The sequence below is a fragment of the Python bivittatus genome, unplaced genomic scaffold (genome assembly GCF_059951505.1).
Source record: "Python bivittatus isolate LINGU-HERP-01145 unplaced genomic scaffold, Pbiv_v1 ctg000690_np1212, whole genome shotgun sequence".
NCBI classification, from domain to species: Eukaryota; Metazoa; Chordata; class Lepidosauria; order Squamata; family Pythonidae; genus Python; species Python bivittatus.
The window spans coordinates 10,453,642-10,470,953 of record NW_028277096.1 but is presented as its reverse complement, the minus strand read 5'-3'; the positions used below and the strand labels follow the sequence as shown (position 1 = coordinate 10,470,953).

General features: G+C 42.1%; 1 protein-coding gene across 1 annotated transcript in view; it reads right to left on the bottom strand.

The window, feature by feature from the left end:
• ATP2A3 (ATPase sarcoplasmic/endoplasmic reticulum Ca2+ transporting 3) overlaps positions 1-17,312 on the bottom strand; it is a 133,734-nt gene that overhangs the window by 27,575 nt on the left and 88,847 nt on the right. Inside the window, exon 9 of the mRNA XM_088152196.1 lies at positions 2,854-2,942. Within this exon, the coding sequence (XP_088008322.1) occupies positions 2,854-2,942 (89 nt within the window). The remainder of the gene's footprint in view (positions 1-2,853; positions 2,943-17,312) is intronic.

Below are 17,312 nucleotides of genomic sequence, written 5' to 3'. Positions count from 1 at the left end.
TGGCACAAAGTCCAAACTATTTTAAACATAAAGCAACTGTGGTGGGTGGAAGTTAATGATGGGTACTGTGGAAACGTGTTTTAATCCTGTGCCCCCATGTTGTTCTTTGATGGAACTCATTCCTTGGGGATGACCCTACGTTGTATTATTTTGTTCACGTTTAACAGAGTTTGTGGGGTGTACTGCACCTCAATTATGGAACGCCATTCCTCTCCAGTTCTGGTTGGTGCTGAGACTAATTCGCTTTTGGTGTTCGCTGAAGAGCCTACCTGTTTGCTTAAGGCAGTGTTGTCCAAACTTGGCCACTTTAAGATGAGTGGACTTCAACTCTCAGAATTCCCCAGCCAGCCATGTTTGCTGGCTGGGGAATTCTGGGAGTTGAAGTCCACTCATCTTAAAGTGGCCAAGTTTGGACAACACTGCCTTAAGGCTTTGGGTTAAGCTTATGATCCTGGCTCAGTTAACTGTTCCCATGCTTCTGTTTTATGGTTTTCACTTCATAACTGTGGACAGTTTCCCTGGCTTCTTTCATTCCACCCTGCTTGGGAGTTGTCTTTAATAAAAAGCAGGCTAAACTTGGCCATAAATAAATAGTGCAGCTGGTTATATCATACTAGTTTGCCATATTAGTAGGTATAGTTGTGTGTGCATACAAGGTTTGGGGGGGAAACCCTACAAAATTCTATAAGGATGCTGTGCTGTGATTGACCTGCATTTTTCAATTAACACCTGGAAGAGAGGCTGCTTAAACAAGCTAGCTCTTCCAATTTACTCTTGCAAGCTGTGAGATAACAAACCTCCAGCTCTAACCCCAATCAGATAATTATTTCCCTCCTCATTAATGTCTAAGCTGAGCAACTCTGGGGGTAGAGGGGGAAAGAGAGGTGCAGGGCTATAAAACTTGTCCACCAAAAGCAACTCGTTTGTGAGTTGAATTCTGGAGACTGTCTCCCCAACTCCCACCAGGCTCTCAGTTGCAACTGGAGGAGGGCCCTTGGTGTTGTAAGTAATTAATGGGGACAATTTAAATAAACATGATGCTGTTTGTCTCGGTCCAAGCACCTCTTTTAATGTCCTCCTGCTTCAGCATTCATCCTGCAAGTTCTACATTAGCTGGCAATACAAGACTTTCAGAAAACAGGTGCCAAAACAGCAGAGCAAATTGAGAACAATACTATCACCTGACAGCCATAGCAATAGGATTGTTTTTTAAAAAATGAATTGTATATTCAATTTTTAATATAATTTGAAAGGGAGCTAGATTGGTGCAGCGGTTAAAGCACCAGGCTAGGAACTGGGAGACTGGGAATTCTAGCCCCGCCTTAGGTACAAAGCCAGCTGGGTGACTTTGAGCCAGTCACTCTCTCTCAGCTTTAGGAAGGAGGCAAGGGCAAACCACTTCCGAAATCTTGCCAAGAAAACTGTAGGGAAAACTGTAGGGACTTGTCCAGGCAGTTGCCAGGAATCAACACTGACTTGAAGGCACAATCAATCAATCAATTTACAAACCCATTGGGGAAGATTTTAAATCTATGCCTGACAAGTTCCAACAAGAATGCATAGTGCCTCCTAGTGGTCAGTAGTGAACATAACCACTATAATATAAAGCTATATTTATATATAGCTTTTATTTTATTTTTATTTATAATATAAAGCTATATTTATATATACCCTTGAGAGGAGGTCTTGAGGCTTTTAGTATGAGGCCCAGACAAGTTAGCTCCTATAGCTCTTTAGTCTGAAAGTGCAAATGAACAAGAAAGGAAGGTGTACCATTCATAGCATCTAGATGATGGTTTGTAATTTAGCCAACCAATCCACTGTCAGAAATCATGGTTTCAATGGGGTTTCAATCATGGTTTGTGATTCTAATGATTCAGCAAATTATCAGCAAACTGATAAACCAGGATTTATAACTGGCTAGCAAATCAGAAGCATTTATTACGGCTTGAAGGAGTATGATTTTTAGAAATGGTATTAAACTCGAGTTCCTTCGAAGCTGTGCTGATATTGTTTCATTCCATGTTTCATCAGCCCCAACTAAGTATGGCTAGTAGACAGGCATAGTGGGAGCTGAAATCCAAAAGGGCCACCATTTTTTCAACCTTGTTTTAAACAGTCCAAGTTTTCCTTGGACTGGATAATAGATAATGATTCATTATATGGAGCTGTCTAATACAGTGTCAGATACTTCCTTTAAGCACTGTGCTATATTAGTGTATCCTTGACAACGTAAGAACCAGTCAAGTGGATTTGCACATCATTAAGCCATGGGTTGTTTAACCATAAGTTACAGAATAAGCCACAAATAGCACAGTGGCTAAACACAATATACTAAACCATAATCTAAGATGGAAATGATCTGAAGGGCTTGTAACAGGTTGCCTCTCCTTTGAGGCTGCCTAACATGAGTCCCTGACATTCTTTTCCAAAGATGACTTGGAAACAGGGGTGCCCACAGGGAGGCTCAAAAACCCCAGGATGGTAGCCATGATTCTAAATCAGTGTTTGTCAACCTTAGCAACGTTAAGATATGTGGATTTTAACTCTGAGAATTCTCCAGCCAGCCATGCTGGCTGGGGAATTCTGGGAGTTGAAGTCCACATATCTTAACGTTGCTAAGGTTGACAAACACTGCTCTAAATCTAGGCCCTGGTCCTTTTTACACGTGTTCAATGTGATGCATTGTAAAAAAGGGTGAGGCATCAATTGTGTGGTTATGGCCACCATCTTCTCTCTCTTAGTCTCTCTCTCTCTCACACACACACACACCCCACAGATAACCCAGCTTGGAAACCTTGGCTGACATCTTTTATTTAATAATAAAAATGAACAGAATTGTCATAGGCTCACATTTGTCCCTCAGGGGTGTACGTGGACCCAGTGATGGTGAACTCGTGCAAGCTGCAGTGACTGTCCTCAATCTTCTCCACAACGAACATCTGCAACAAAGGAAGGAAGGAAGGAAGGAAGGAAGGAAGGAAGGAAGGAAGGGAGAGCAATTAGAAGATTGCACTGTTGAAGGGCCATTTACAAGTCGGTTTGTTTTAAAGCATCTGTTCATCGTTTTGCGCTGGCAGAAACCATGATTAGCTTTAATTACACTTGGTCTGAATAAACCAGCTTAAAATTGTGTCTTACAATTCTAATTAAACCATAGCTCAAACCACATGTATTTCCCAGTTTGGACAGTAGTCCTAACAGCAGCTTCTGATCTTCTGAGATGCCAGAGGAAGAGATAAGGGGTCAACTGTGTATCACAGAATCACAGATGGTTGCATTCAGAGTTCACGTTCAAGCTTTGCTAGCACTAACTATACAGAGATAAGAAGTAGCAAGGGAGATAAAGCCAACTGTCTACTAGTCCAGTGTTCTGTTCCCACAATGACCGCCTACGCATTCACAAGCAAGGGATATGCATAATGACACCTTCAGTGGTAAGGAAAGCTATATTGTCTCTAATATTGCTTATGTGATTTAGATATTGTGACAACGAGCTCTTAGCATACAGCTAAGGTGTGGGAATACTGGTATCTTATTTTGATTTTATTATATTCTTTCTTTTTCTTAGGCTGTTTTTTTCCTAAGGAGCTCTGGTTGGTTGTTTTCTACCACTCTAAATGGGGGATTTGAACCTGGATCTCCCTGGTCTTAGTTTAGTACTTAGCCACACCTTCTCCTCACTGCTTATTCTTCACCTAGCAAAGATTCCACAGAATTCAACATTATTAGTACTATTTCAACAAACTACGATATTGTAGCCAAAACTTGTTAAGACAGGAAGAAATTTGTCCGAAGACTTACTAATTAATTCTTGCTGTTTTGATAGATGAATGCAACAGTTTACTCAAGGAAGCCTGGAATTTCAGAACACCTACAATCTCTAGATCTATACCTACAAAGATCAGAATTGTGCAAACCATGGTATTCCCTGTACAGAAGTGAAAGTTGGACTTTGAAGAAGCAAGATAGAAAGAGTATTGATGCCTTTGAACTTTGGTGTTGGAGAAGACTCCTAAGAATACCGTGGGCAGCCAGGAAAACAAACCAATGGATCATTGAGCAAATCAACCCAGAGTTCTCACTCAAGGCACAAATGACCAGCCTCAAATTATCCTACTTTGGACATATTATGCAAAGACCCACCTCTCTGGAAAAGGCTCTAATGCTAGGAAAGGTGGAAGGAAAGAGGAAGAGGACGACCAGCAGCAAGATGGATGGGTTTAGTTACAGCAGCAATGACAGTACCATTGGGAGACTTGAAAGAACAGGTTAGGGGCAGATAGTCATGGAGAAAATCTATCTATGTGGTCGCCAGAAGTCAAAAACAACTTGACGGCTCATAATCAATCAATCTATGGTCTCTAGAGAAGCCCTAAAAAGATGCTACTACAATTATCCCGAGTTGTTTTCAAATGGCCACATGTTGCATGATCTGCCATTTTTGTGTATCTCCATGTGTGAATGATCCTATGCTTCTTGCATTTATCAGCACACATGAGAACATTTTTTTGTCCGAAAGGTAGAAGGCGATACCAACAAGTTCATTCACCAGCTCGCCAGGGCAAATGCATCCAGCCCTCTGGTAAGCAGGCCATCCAAAGCCTCTTAGATCCTCACACCAGAGATTTAATTTCACCACAGAGCGTGAGGAGCCTTTTTTAAACGTTTCCTCCATGCGGTCTTGACAAGAATCCCCGAGCTCCTTCCAACATCTTGCAGACCTTTGCATAGAGAAACAACAGGGAGATCCTGTTCAGCAGCTACTAAAATTTAAATAACTGTGCATGCTGTTAATTGCTTACATGCAATTAACATCTAGTGGAACCAAAGTGTGATGATCTTTTTAGAAAGATTAACAGAAGTTATCCAACCCTAAGCCAAATCAGACTATTATATTGAATTCCTCACAGTGGGATGGGACCTTCTGAAATGTCGCCGCCCTGCCGTTAAACTCAGGATGCTTCCAGAAAGCCAAAAGTGAACAAAGCCTTTTGCCCTTTCTGCTACAAAAGGCTGAAAAGAAAAATGTTCCTTTTCAGCTATATCCCACTTCCATTTCTAAAATTAGGGAACAAGGAGCAAACTGCAAGGCCAGTCAGTTCTCTATCCCTCTGTGGGTGGAGATGAAAGCTTATTCAAAAAAATGGAGGGGGTCCAAAGCATTCCTGTTAGAGATATGTCTCTGGTAAAACAGGGTATCATATAGGTTCAGAGCACATGATTCTGCAGGGCAGACCGTGCCCAGGGCCAGCTCTAGACATTTTGGCTCTCTAGGCAAAGACATATCCTGGTGCCCCCATGGTTTGGCTCATCTTCTGTTTTTGTTAAGAATTTCAAAAAGGTGCCCTGTTGTTTCTTTTTTTCTTCAAGTTTTTGAGCTTTACACTTATGATTTTCAGCTCCAGACAATTTTTTTTCTTTCTTCGGACATTTTCACCCTGTGAAATCACAGTATTTTAATTACATCAGCGCCCATTGTTGTCATATAGCAACAACTCTGCAAAATTATATTTAACCCTCGAGCGGGCACACTAGCACACGGTTACTGCTTTTCCGGGTATAACTTTGATAAGCTGATAAGTCACGCCATTCGCTCGCTCAGCACCTACCTATCAGACCTTTGGCAATATTATCACTTCCTGAAGTCCATAGCTGTAATAATAATTTCTTTTTTGTGATTCGCAACATCTGGTCAGTGTACTATTCACTACTACCCAACTGATTTTGCAGGTAAGTGTTTTCAAAAAGTGTAGAAAGAAAATGTTCTAAAGCAACAAGGAAAGTTCATCAGATTTTATACTCATATTGTGTATTTCAGATGTCTTTTGGATGTTGGTGCCCCTAAAATTTGGCACCCTAATTGACTGCCTAGGTTAGTGTTGTCCAAACGTGGCCACTTTAAGATGAGTGGACTTCAACTCCCAGAATTCCCCAGCCAGCATGGCTGGCTGGGGAATTCTGGGAGTTGAAGTCCACTCATCTTAAAGTGGCCAAGTTTGGACAACACTGGCCTAGGTTGCTAGGCCTAGAAGTGGCCCTGCTGTTCCTTGTAAAACTCAGTTTGCTGACCTGAGAGAGGAGGTCGAGGGCAGGTTATCAAAGGACAATCAGTGGGTGGGGAAATAAAGCCTCATTTTGCTTCCACGCTGCACCTTGGGAGCAAAAAGAGATGATGTCATTGCAACTAAATGCAATCTGATTCCTGTTCATGTCAAAATCTGCTCCGTATTTATCAGAGTCTTAAGCAATTCCCAGCGCATGGGAACTTTCACTGTTGAGTTCCCACATATGTCAAATTCTGGAGCAACGAGGAGAGAGCTATTGTTTTTTCTCTCCCAGCCTCTTCAGATTTAGGGCTTTTACTATGGTACCCATGATAACAATTTCTGCTGTCATTTATATTTTTACAGCATAAATTCATCATCTAAAATGCTTAGAATCTCCCAAAATAACACCTTAAATTCATGAGTTGATGTGCTTAAAAGTGTCCAGGGTTGAGATGCAGCATTTGAGAAAATGCGTAATCGGGCAGATTACTAAATTGTGACCTGAGCAATAAACTGAGCAATATGAATAAGGTTATTTTTACTGCAATTTGCAAAAAGGGGGCGGGGGGGGAGGGAAGAGAGGAAAATTCCTTGATGGTATTGAAGGCCGCAGAGGGGTGAAGAAGAGCAAAGAGAGATGCACTACCCCTGTCCCGCTCCCACCAGAGATCACCTAGAAGGGCGACCAATGGTGTCTCCATCCCGTGCCCAGGCCTGAATCCCGACTGGAACGGATCCGGATAATCCCCTTCATCCAGGGCCTGCCAAAGGTATTGCACAACCACCTTCTCCACAACCTTCCCTTAAAAAGGGAGGTTAGACATTGTCTAACTAAAATTGTCCAGTAGGGTGGGAACCAGCAATGGCTTCTTGAGGAGGGACAAGCCAATGCCTCCTTAAGGGGCAGTGGAATGACCCCTCTCTCAAAGAGGAATTAACCATCGCTAGAACCCAACCACACAACACCTCCCAGGCAGCCTTAACTAGCCAGGAGGGGCATGGATCTAAGGAGCAGGTGGCTGAGCTCACGGTCGTAAGAACCCTGTCCACTTACTCAGGCCCAACAGGTTCAAACCATTCCCAGATAACTGGGCAAGACTGTACCCCGGGCATCTCCATTGGACCAGTATCAAAGCTGGCATCCAACTGGGAACTAATTTGAGCGATTTTGTCCGATAGATGCTCTGCAAATTCCTCCACACAATCCAGCTCCCTCTGGAACCCATCTGGGACCATCAGTCACCAGGGGTAGACCGATCTAATAGGTCCCACCTCCTTGTGGCAGGGGGCAGTGCCAGAGAATCTCATGGTTACCATGGCATGGTCTGAGCATGACAGAGAGCTCCCCCAATTCCAAAGCACACTGCCACTGCTCCAACAAGGAAAACAGATCAGGAGTGTGACCACTGTCCCGAGTTGGGCCCTGGATGATCTGCGATAGGCCCATGGCCGCCATGGTGGCCATGAACTCCTGAACCATCTCAGACCCCACTCCCAGGGAAGGCAGACTGAAGTCCTCTCAGGACCATAACCTTGGGGAACGCCACTGCCAACCCTGAGACAGAGTCAAGAAGCCCAGGCAGAGAGGTTGCTACACAACTGTCAGGCCTAGCCCAAGGAACTCCAAGAGACAATGCCAATTCAGTCCAGCTATGTTTATTAGCTACAACCTCTAGCAAGAATCTTCCCAGACTAAAACCCCAGATCCCAAAGTCAGCCAGTCACAACAGTGTGAATTCCTCAGGGAGGTGCCAGTCTCATCCTCTTGTTCCTCCCATGCGGTTCTGGTGAGCTAAGAAAATGTTTATCTCCCTGAGCCTGGCCTTCATAATTCCATTCCATCACAACAGCAGAGTAGTACAATAGCAACAGTCCCAACTGATCCCTAGAGCCCATCTTAAGGAATAGGGTCTCACATCTGGCAACCTGTGGAGCAGCACCCCTGAAAGCCATAAGAGACACCTGGATGACAACCACCACACCCCCACCCCTGCTGTGGAGTCTCGGCTGATGCCACACTGAAACCCATCTGGGCACATTTCGAGAGGGGACCCCCCCCGCCTCCGGACCCAGCCAGGTCTCAACAATACACAATTAAGAGGCAATGTCTAGAGAAATGGCTGCATTCATGTTCTCATAAAACCCTAGGATTCTGAAGAACACAGTCTGCAAAACTCGATTATACTACTTCAGCTGCGAAATGACATTTTTGAAACTGTTTTCCACTGGTTTTGCCACATCTGGGTATGTGACCAGTTTTGAATGCCGTATTTTAAGAAGCCCACAGACAAGCTGTAATATGACTAAAAGAGAGTGACTGGGAAGACAAGGGGCTTGGACACAAAGATCTGTGTAGAATAACTGAAAAAGTGGGAGTGCATAATACAGCCTTCAGACTTCTAAAGGACTGGCATCAGAAAGCAGAAACAGAACCAAGATGTGGCAATGGAAAGGAAATAGCTTTTAGTTAAATATTGGGCTAGCAGGTCATTTTAGCGCCCAGGGATTCTTTAACCACATTTTTGGACTTGCATTGATCTGGCCCAAAAGAGAATGAAATGACCTAGCCAGTTAATCAGCTAAAAGCAAACTTTTAACAACTCGAGATGTTTGTGTAACACACCCTGCCTGTCCTTTCCCACAAATTCTTGGGATCCCTGTGGAAGTTTTGTTCTGTGAAATGGGCCTGTCGCTGTTGCTGAAACCTGGTTAACATTCCAAACAATGAGAAAGCAGTGAAGGGAATATGATTAATGGGGAAAAGCAACGTGATGCTTAGTTGCTGAAAACAAAAGCCAGTGCTGCAATTTTTTAAAATGTGTACAAAAACAACAGAGCAATCCACAGAAGACCCCATCCCTGCTCTAAATTCTTGTATATCCTACCTGATATTGCTGAATTACAGTTCCCAGCATATTTCACCAATGGCCTATGACTGGGGTTGCTGGAAGTTGTGGCTTAGTTCCTCCTGATCTGACTCCTGATCTCCCTTATTTGTTCTTCTCAATATCCTGGCCTTTCATAGCAGACTCAAATGATTGTGTACCATCAGCTTGGAAGCAAAATGGAGGTTCCCCCTCCCAAAATAGTGGCTTCTAACTAACTGCGACGAAGTTTAAGTTTGCTGAAGTATCTATGGTCATGAGTTAAAAGAAAATTATATTAAATATACATTTATACAGCTTGGAAGCAATGGGAGTTGAACCTACAAGGGGTATGCAGTAGAAAGGCATTTCAAGCATGACCCAAATGAGTTGATGCTACTCCAGTGTTCAGATCACCCTCTTTAGCCCTCCAGCTATGGGCTCCCTTCTGCTTAAATGCTCCTCTGATGCCCAGAAGTCGAATTCTCCTAGGCATTTTAAAAGGCTCACCTTTTGAATGTTGTACTTTCATCCCTGTTGATTTCTTACTGAACTCATTGTGTCAGTGCTGTTTTAACTGAGCTACCAGACCTTCAAATCCCATGTGTGTGTTTTGGAACAAATTGCAAGGCTGAGGAGTTACGTGGTCTCAGGCAGTCTATGGCTGAGCATATCAGTTGTAAGTAAATGGGGATTTCACAACAGCATTTCCATCATTTAAAATAAGCACCCAGCACATAGTGAATTTAGAAATTTACATTTTTATATTTATTCTGCTCACACAGTAGCATTATCTATAACCACGCTACCCTCCCTCCCTCCCTTTCCTAAACTACAGAGTTTTGGAATAATTATTTTTCCAATGGGTGGGATTTCCCACTTCTGGAAACCAGTCTCCTTCCCTGACCCTGTGTCCGTCCCTGTATTTTCTTGGCTGTGTTATTCCTGTACCAGCCTGGGCATTTTGAAGTCAGCCCCAGTTCAGGATTTGGCCCACAACGTATGGAAAGGAGTTCTGTATCCTATAGCAACCAAGCTTTGCATGCTATTTCTTCTGTCAACAAAGCACGAAGGCGAGAAAAGACGATGCTGAAAGTTCAGCACGAAGAGATCTGATCATATTCTCTTCTCTGCCCCCTTTTGTGTGTGGTTTCATTCCCACTTTTCATCAAAAGGTAAACAGAGAGGTGGAAAGAGCAGACGGTTAATCCCCAAACCAGATAGGAAAGTATTTTATTATCAAGAGCCCTCTTAAAAGAGACCTGGAGTCTAGCCATCTGCATGCAGCTTCTGTATACACACAAGGGCCCGTTTACCTGAACAGGTGTATGGGTACAAGGTGCGCCTGCTCCAACACTCTAGTGGCCCAGAACCAAATTGCTCACTCATCCAGAGATGCTGGTAGGAGATCCTTCTCACCACCTTCAAAGCACCAAGCAGCTGCAGTTTCACTTAGATGTAGTTGCTTCCAATTACACCACCAAGGGTTCTCTGAACCGTGCGTGATCCAAACAGACCTGCTTAACACAGGTGGAAGCTCTGTTTTATTTAATCAGCCTCTTAGAAAGGACTGCCCCCATGCCAACTTTCTGGGGATGTCAGGACTAAATCACCCCAGCAAGAGTTTCCAGAATCAGCTTCCTTGACTTGTGTTCAACAGGTATGCTGGAACTACAACCCCTAGCATCCCCAGCCAGCATGTGATATACTGATTAGTCTTTGAAGCAACTCCTCTGCCTCCAGTCACCACCCATCTTATTACTATCCAGCCCATCACCAACCCAGCAGATTAAAACTGTGTTTTAAATAGTAATTAAATAATATTTAACTTAAAATAGTATATTGACCCAAAGGAAGTCCTGGGTATTTTTTCCACAAATAATGACCTGTGAAGTGAAGGGGGTGTGTGTGTGTCTTACATTTGCTGATAATAAAAGTCATTATTGAAAAAACAAAAAGTGAAAATGGTTTACAAACATCTTTTGCAAAAGTGAATGCTTTTAAAGATGTTGCGGGGGGGGACTATTGGCTTGATGAAGCAACCCCCTTTTGCAAGGCTTAGACAAGGTTGCTCTTCCTTCTCCAGTTGATACCTTCCCTTCCCCTCCCTTCCCATGTGTGTTTCTGTGTGCGTGAGAGAGAATAGTTAGTATGCACAGATGAGGATAAATTAATTTTGTCAGTGGGTAGTTTATTTTACAAGCAATTGATTTTAATTGGTAGTCATTAATTCAATTAGTAGACATTCATTTTATTTTGTAGGATTTTAGTGTAGCTTCTTGGAAAAATATATATGTCCATACGTAGGCACACACTTGTATACGTGTGCCACCTGTACCTGTTCATCATGGGGAGAGGGGTTCAGCTGACATTGGCAACGGGTTAACAAAGCAGGAAACCTGGGCACTGCCCACGATTCTGGTCTGGATCTACACTTCTTTTTCTGCCTATTACTTCTTTTGGGGATGAACTGACTTAAATTCATCATCATCAACCTTTCAGAGAAATACGGTAAACACCTTGCTAATCAGGTGGGGACTCAAATAGAAAGATAAAAGCAATTTGCTTAATCAAAAAGGCCGCCAGGAGGCATCTAGACACAAAAGCTCCCTTACTCCGCTTTTCCAGAACAGATTAAAAGATTAGGAGGAGGAGGATTAAGTCAATCACACAGCCAGAAACACAAATGATGCCTAGAAATATTGGCTAAGAATGTGACACCCAACCCAGGGAGAGGAACATGGCTATAAATACATACCTTTTCCAATTCTCCCCAGCAAAAATGGAAAACATGCTGGCTGGGGAATTCTGGGAGTTGGAGTCCACATATCTTAAAGTTGCCAAGGTTGAAAAACACTTCCCTAAACCAACAATCAGTTCTAATTCCAACAGCAAGAATTTAGCCCAGTCTTCCCCCAAATGGTGCCATATAGATATGTTGGATTTCAGCCCCCATAATCCTTAGCCAGAACAGCCATGCTGCCAGGGATTGTGGGAGCTGATATCCTTATCCATCAGGTGGGAGAAAGCTGATGTAGTCTATGGCAACATCTTTTGATCTCATGAGGATGCTGTATTTGGAAATGGAGAACATTTTCTTTGCACTCATGCAACACAACTGCTGGAAGAGGGAATCTTGCCAATCCTCCAAATGGCTATCATGATAGGGCCACCATGTTTGGGCTGCAAGTATCCAGATGACCACTAGGTGACGGGAAAGAGAGTTCCTAGCCTGCCATTTATTGGTTATTCAGATTTTTGCAGCCCAGAGATGATAACTCTGTATAATGTATTTGTAAAGTTACAAAGCATCAATTTACCACAATTCTAGCCCTTTTCCCTCAGAATGTGTCCTACTGCCTCCTTTTTTTTCAGACATGCGTGCACACTTCCAAAAAAGCACTGGACTACAGCTGTCCATTATTTTGATATCCTAAAATAGCTTTAGGGATTATTTAGGGTCAGCAGCATTCTCGGAAATACAGATGATGTTGGAAGCTGGTGCTTTTCTTTGCAGAATGTTAGCTTTTATTGCTGCACAATTTTAGTGCTACATTTTCTAATGACTGGGTTGTTTTGTGTGTATGTTAAGAGTCTAGGTTTTATTTGATGATTTTAGGTTGTTACGAGCTGCCTTGGAAAACTGCTTTGCAGGGCAGGATGCCAATTTTATAAATACAATATTTTAAAATTCAAGATAAGTTTACATTTTATTAAAAAAAAATGAAAACATCTTTCCTAAACAAATAAAACTTTAGGTGGGACAGGAAGCCTCCTGGGGATGAAGTAGCCCAGAACGTGGCATTCAGAAGGGGCCTGGAAATATGAGGCTGGTCAACAGGAGATCAGGTTGCTATGCAGGAATATGATAGGATTTTTAAAGCAAGCACTTACTTTCAGGTTGGAACTGTGGCTTCTGGTGCCCTTTCCAAATCATAAAATCAAACACCAAGCACTACTTTAATTCCAGTAAATATATACTAGGAAAAATGGCCTGAATAATCAAAGATTCTAACTATAACCTTGCTCTAATTTTAAGGCTTGGTTCTCAGGCTCACCATTTACTATCTACTATACCATTCACAGAAACAGGAATTTTTTTGACAGGGGCTCTACATCTTAAGAATTCTTTCAGCAAGGCTACGTATGCCCACTGATTTCAAAAGGATGTGGACAATGTCTTAAACATGTCTGCCTCCCATAGGTGGATACAGATTTCTTCTTCTTCTTCTTCTTCTTCTTCTTCTTCTTCTTCTTCTTCTTCTTCTTCTTCTTCTTCTTCTTCTTCTTCTTCTTCTTCTTCTTCTTCTTCTTCTTCTTCTTCTTCTTCTTCTTCTTCTACTTCTTTTTGGTTTGTTTTTATTTCTGCTCATTAATTAGGCAACAAGCCTGGTAAATTATTCATCTGATTTTTACAGGCATCTCTGTGAAATTCCTAAGGAGGGCTGTGCTGTGAAAAGCAGGTTTTGAAAGGTTTATTTTTAAGGAAAGGAACAAAATATGCTCTAGTAGAACAAAGGTGAAGACTTTTTTTCTGTTGTTGTTTTGGCTGAAGATCACATTCCTTCAGGTATGTTTTGTCAGTGGTAGTGGGTGGAGTTGTTGACAGGTTATTGGGTTTGTTTTTTTTTAACTTCTCTCTCTGAAATATAAAATGTCAGATGGGTCAAGGAATCAGGCTGGCAGGGAAAAACAAATCATGAACTCATAGTCTGAACGGCTAATGTACAAAGGGCTCTTAACCTAGGGGCCCTGGATGCCCACCCCTGTTTGAGAGACGTGGAGGATGGAGCGGGAGATTGACAGATGACCATCTCCAACATCTTCATAGACAAAATGTAAACAAAGCATTTTGCAATTGCTGGAGGCAGGAGACAAGGAGTTTCCAACAGGGAGAAACTGAAAAATGAAGTTCTTCCCTTGCCTTTTAAGTGGTATGTCTAGGAATGTGGCACCACGTGGTTTTTCTCAACATACCTTTAGACTGTCTCCTTGACAGAGCAGCGCTAAATAAAAATAGCCCTGCCTATGAAATCAGAGAGGGAGAGGGAGAGGGAAGATGAATCACGTTGCTGACCACAGCCTACACATTCATGCAGCAACTAAGCTGGGGAAGAAGAAGAATTAAACCAATTGTTCAAACCGAGATAAAAGGCAAAGCACACCCTGGAAGGCAACCTACGAGTTTGGCCATTAAATAGTCTTTTAATTATTTACATCCAAGGGTGTAGACTGTTTTGTTAAAAAGAAAGGTGTAGTTTCACACAAAGAAAAATGTCTAAGGTCAACCTATGTGGGGTACCCAGGACTTTGCATGTACTGCCATGGCACAGCATCACAGCCAACAGTTTGTAAGACATCTCCCCATGGATGTTTGGAAGGTCTGGTAAAAAGAAAGGTCAAGAAGGCGGAGATGAAGGTGCAATCGAAGCTCTACCTGTTTTTATGTGGACCTTCATGGCCATCCTCTTGACATTTCTGACTACTCCATGGACACCCCTGCATCTCCCAAAACCTTCAGTTTTCATTTAAGATTCTAGCCCTTTGCCTTGGGGAGATGTGAAGAAAAACACCAGGCATAACTCTCTCTTAATCAAGCCTTACTCTCGCTGTCTAATGCCCAGGGTCAATATAAACAAAGACATTCAAATAAGTGGGTTGTTGGGTCCTTGTCTTCATACGTTGTCCAATTTAATCACTGTTAATACAATCTTTATACAGAGATAGGCAGCCTGTAGTACAAATATTTTTCATTCCAATCCACAGACCCACCACTCCCTGTGTTTGGGAAACCATGCCATCAGTTTTCACCAAATACACCCAAAACTAAGGGAGGGGGGAAACAGAGCATCCTGACCCCACTTGCTTGAATGATGGGGCCATGTCAACACTGAACACATCACTTTGGCCCTCCCCCTTCTCAATGAATGCATTAAAAAGCTGCCCATTTTGGACATGTGCTACCTGTAGCTCTCCCAATATTTTGGACTTCAAATCCCATCAACCAACCAATGGCAAGGGGGTGTGATAGTTGTAATTTGAAATAGTTGGAGGAGACAGATTTAAACTATCAGGGAAGATGGTTTTGTATTTTATTTTCTTGGTAATGATTCTCTGCCCCTTTGAGCTATTATTTCTGACAAAGAGAATTCACAAATGCAGGGACCTGAATATTTTTAATGATTTGAGACAATTTAACCTTTAAGACTGCAAAGTAAAAGCTCAGCTTGATAAATCAGAGCTTCTAGCCAAATCCAAAAAATCAAAAGCACGTAGGATTTCCTGAAAAATAAAACAGAGCTTTACTTAAATGTTCTCAATAGGTCTTTGCTTTTACTTAGTGATTGCTAGAAATGAGATTATTCGATACCTACAAGTTTCATCACCTGGCAAAAACTGCCCAAGTCACGTCCAACTTATTATTGAGCGTTGTATAATTTAAACCTTAAAATCATCAAAACCACAAACCACAACAGCAGTGCCCTATTATTCTTATCTTCATTATACTTCTGAGTTTCTGTTAGGAGAACAGGTATGTGAGTTGCAGATACAAATATGAAGCAGTGAAACATTTAGGAGGTAGTCCCTCCGTGCACAGCTGGAAGAGTTACTGAAGCTCAATGAGAGTTGCTTCTGATAAAATATGCACAGGTCTTTAAGTTTCAAAACAATAGACTGAAAATGCAGATGTCAAGATAGATAAGTACATTCTAGTTTCACATCCCTTATTTTAGTGACTGATTCATTTCTAGGGTCCATGTAAACTGCTGATGTTGTTCCTTACAGGAAGAATGGCTGATGTGCAACTTTTGAAGCATATGCTACATACATATCAAATCTATTTGTGAGCTGCCCAGAGTCAGGTAGCGTACAGATTTAACGATAAATAATAATAAACTACCTTGCATCACATACAGGACAAAGACCACAAGTTGCCATACCTGTTCTAAATGCACATCCTTGAACAATTCAATTATATCATTGCACTGCCTGACATTTCACCTTTCCTGGCAAGGCTGAATTTTGTACCACTGACAACAGATTGCTGGACAATGATGCTTTTGTTCATTTATGTTTAACATCGAGAACCTCTTAGATTTCTTAAAAGTCTGTTTTCAGTGTCTTGGAATGTCACTGGGAGTGATGAGTTTGGAAACACAGCTATGACTCGTCTTGCTGTGGCCAAGGTGATCCGTGCACTGTGGGAACAGGGCGATCCTAAGATGTCCAGGCCCTTTTTGTTACTCATTACCTTACAACAGCGATGGGAAATTTGTGGCCTCCAAAAGTTGCTGAACTGAAAGTCCTACCATGGGCTAGACCAGTGTTTCTTAAACTTTTTCCTCTCAGGACCTCTTCCCACTTTTGAAAATTATGGAGGACTCTGAGATATGGGAAGAAGAGATCATTTGTTGTATTTTAAGAAAAGGTGATAAGTTACTAAAATTGTTTATGCTTATTATGATGAAGGGGGAAGTCATTTCTTTATATATTTCTTTTCTTTTTCTTTTCTTATTTTTTTCTTTTCTATTTTTCTTTCTATTTTTTTCCTTTCTGCACTTTCTCTTTTTTCTTTTTATTCTTTTCTTTTTTAGTTTGTTAGTTTGTTTTTTTAATCTGCGCTCAGTCGTTACCGACTCTGCAGTGACTGCTTTGACGAGTCTTTGCAGTTTTCAAGGCAAGTGTTTCGGAAGTGGTTTGCCAGAGCCTCCTTCCTAGAGCAGAGCCCAGCTGGCGAGCGCAGGAGGCGGGGTTTCCATTGCTTCGCGCCCTTTTCGGGCGCGCACGGTTTTTCGCGCTTACCAGCAACTGCTCCCAACTCCTTTTTGCAAGGCGCCGCCAGCATTTTTCCTCCCACCAGAGTGAGAGTACCCATTTATCTACTCACGTGAGTTTTTGAACTGTTGGGTTGACAGGAACTGGGGAGGAAACAGGAGCTCACCCTGCTAATGCGAAGGCTGGACTCGAACCGCTGAAGCGTCGACCATTTCTGGCCGGCAACTTTCAGCGTCATTAAGCCGCTGCGCCACTGCGTCCCCTGTTTGTATTAGTTTTTATCTTTTTAATTGTAATGTTTAATAAAATTATGTAATGTTTATTAAAAATTATGGAGGCCCCCAAAAAGTGTTTGTTTGCATGGGTTATATTTATCTACAGTGGGGCAAAAAAGTATTTAGTCAGCCACCAATTGTGCAAGTTCTCCCACTTAAAAAGATGAGAGAGGCCTATAATTTTCATCATAGGTATACCTCAACTATGAGAGACAAAATGAGAAAAAAAAATCCAGAAAATCACATTGTCTGATTTTTAAAGAATTTATTTGCAAATCATGGTGGAAAATAAGTATTTGGTCACCTACAAACAAGCAAGATGTCTGGCTCTCACAGACCTGTAACTA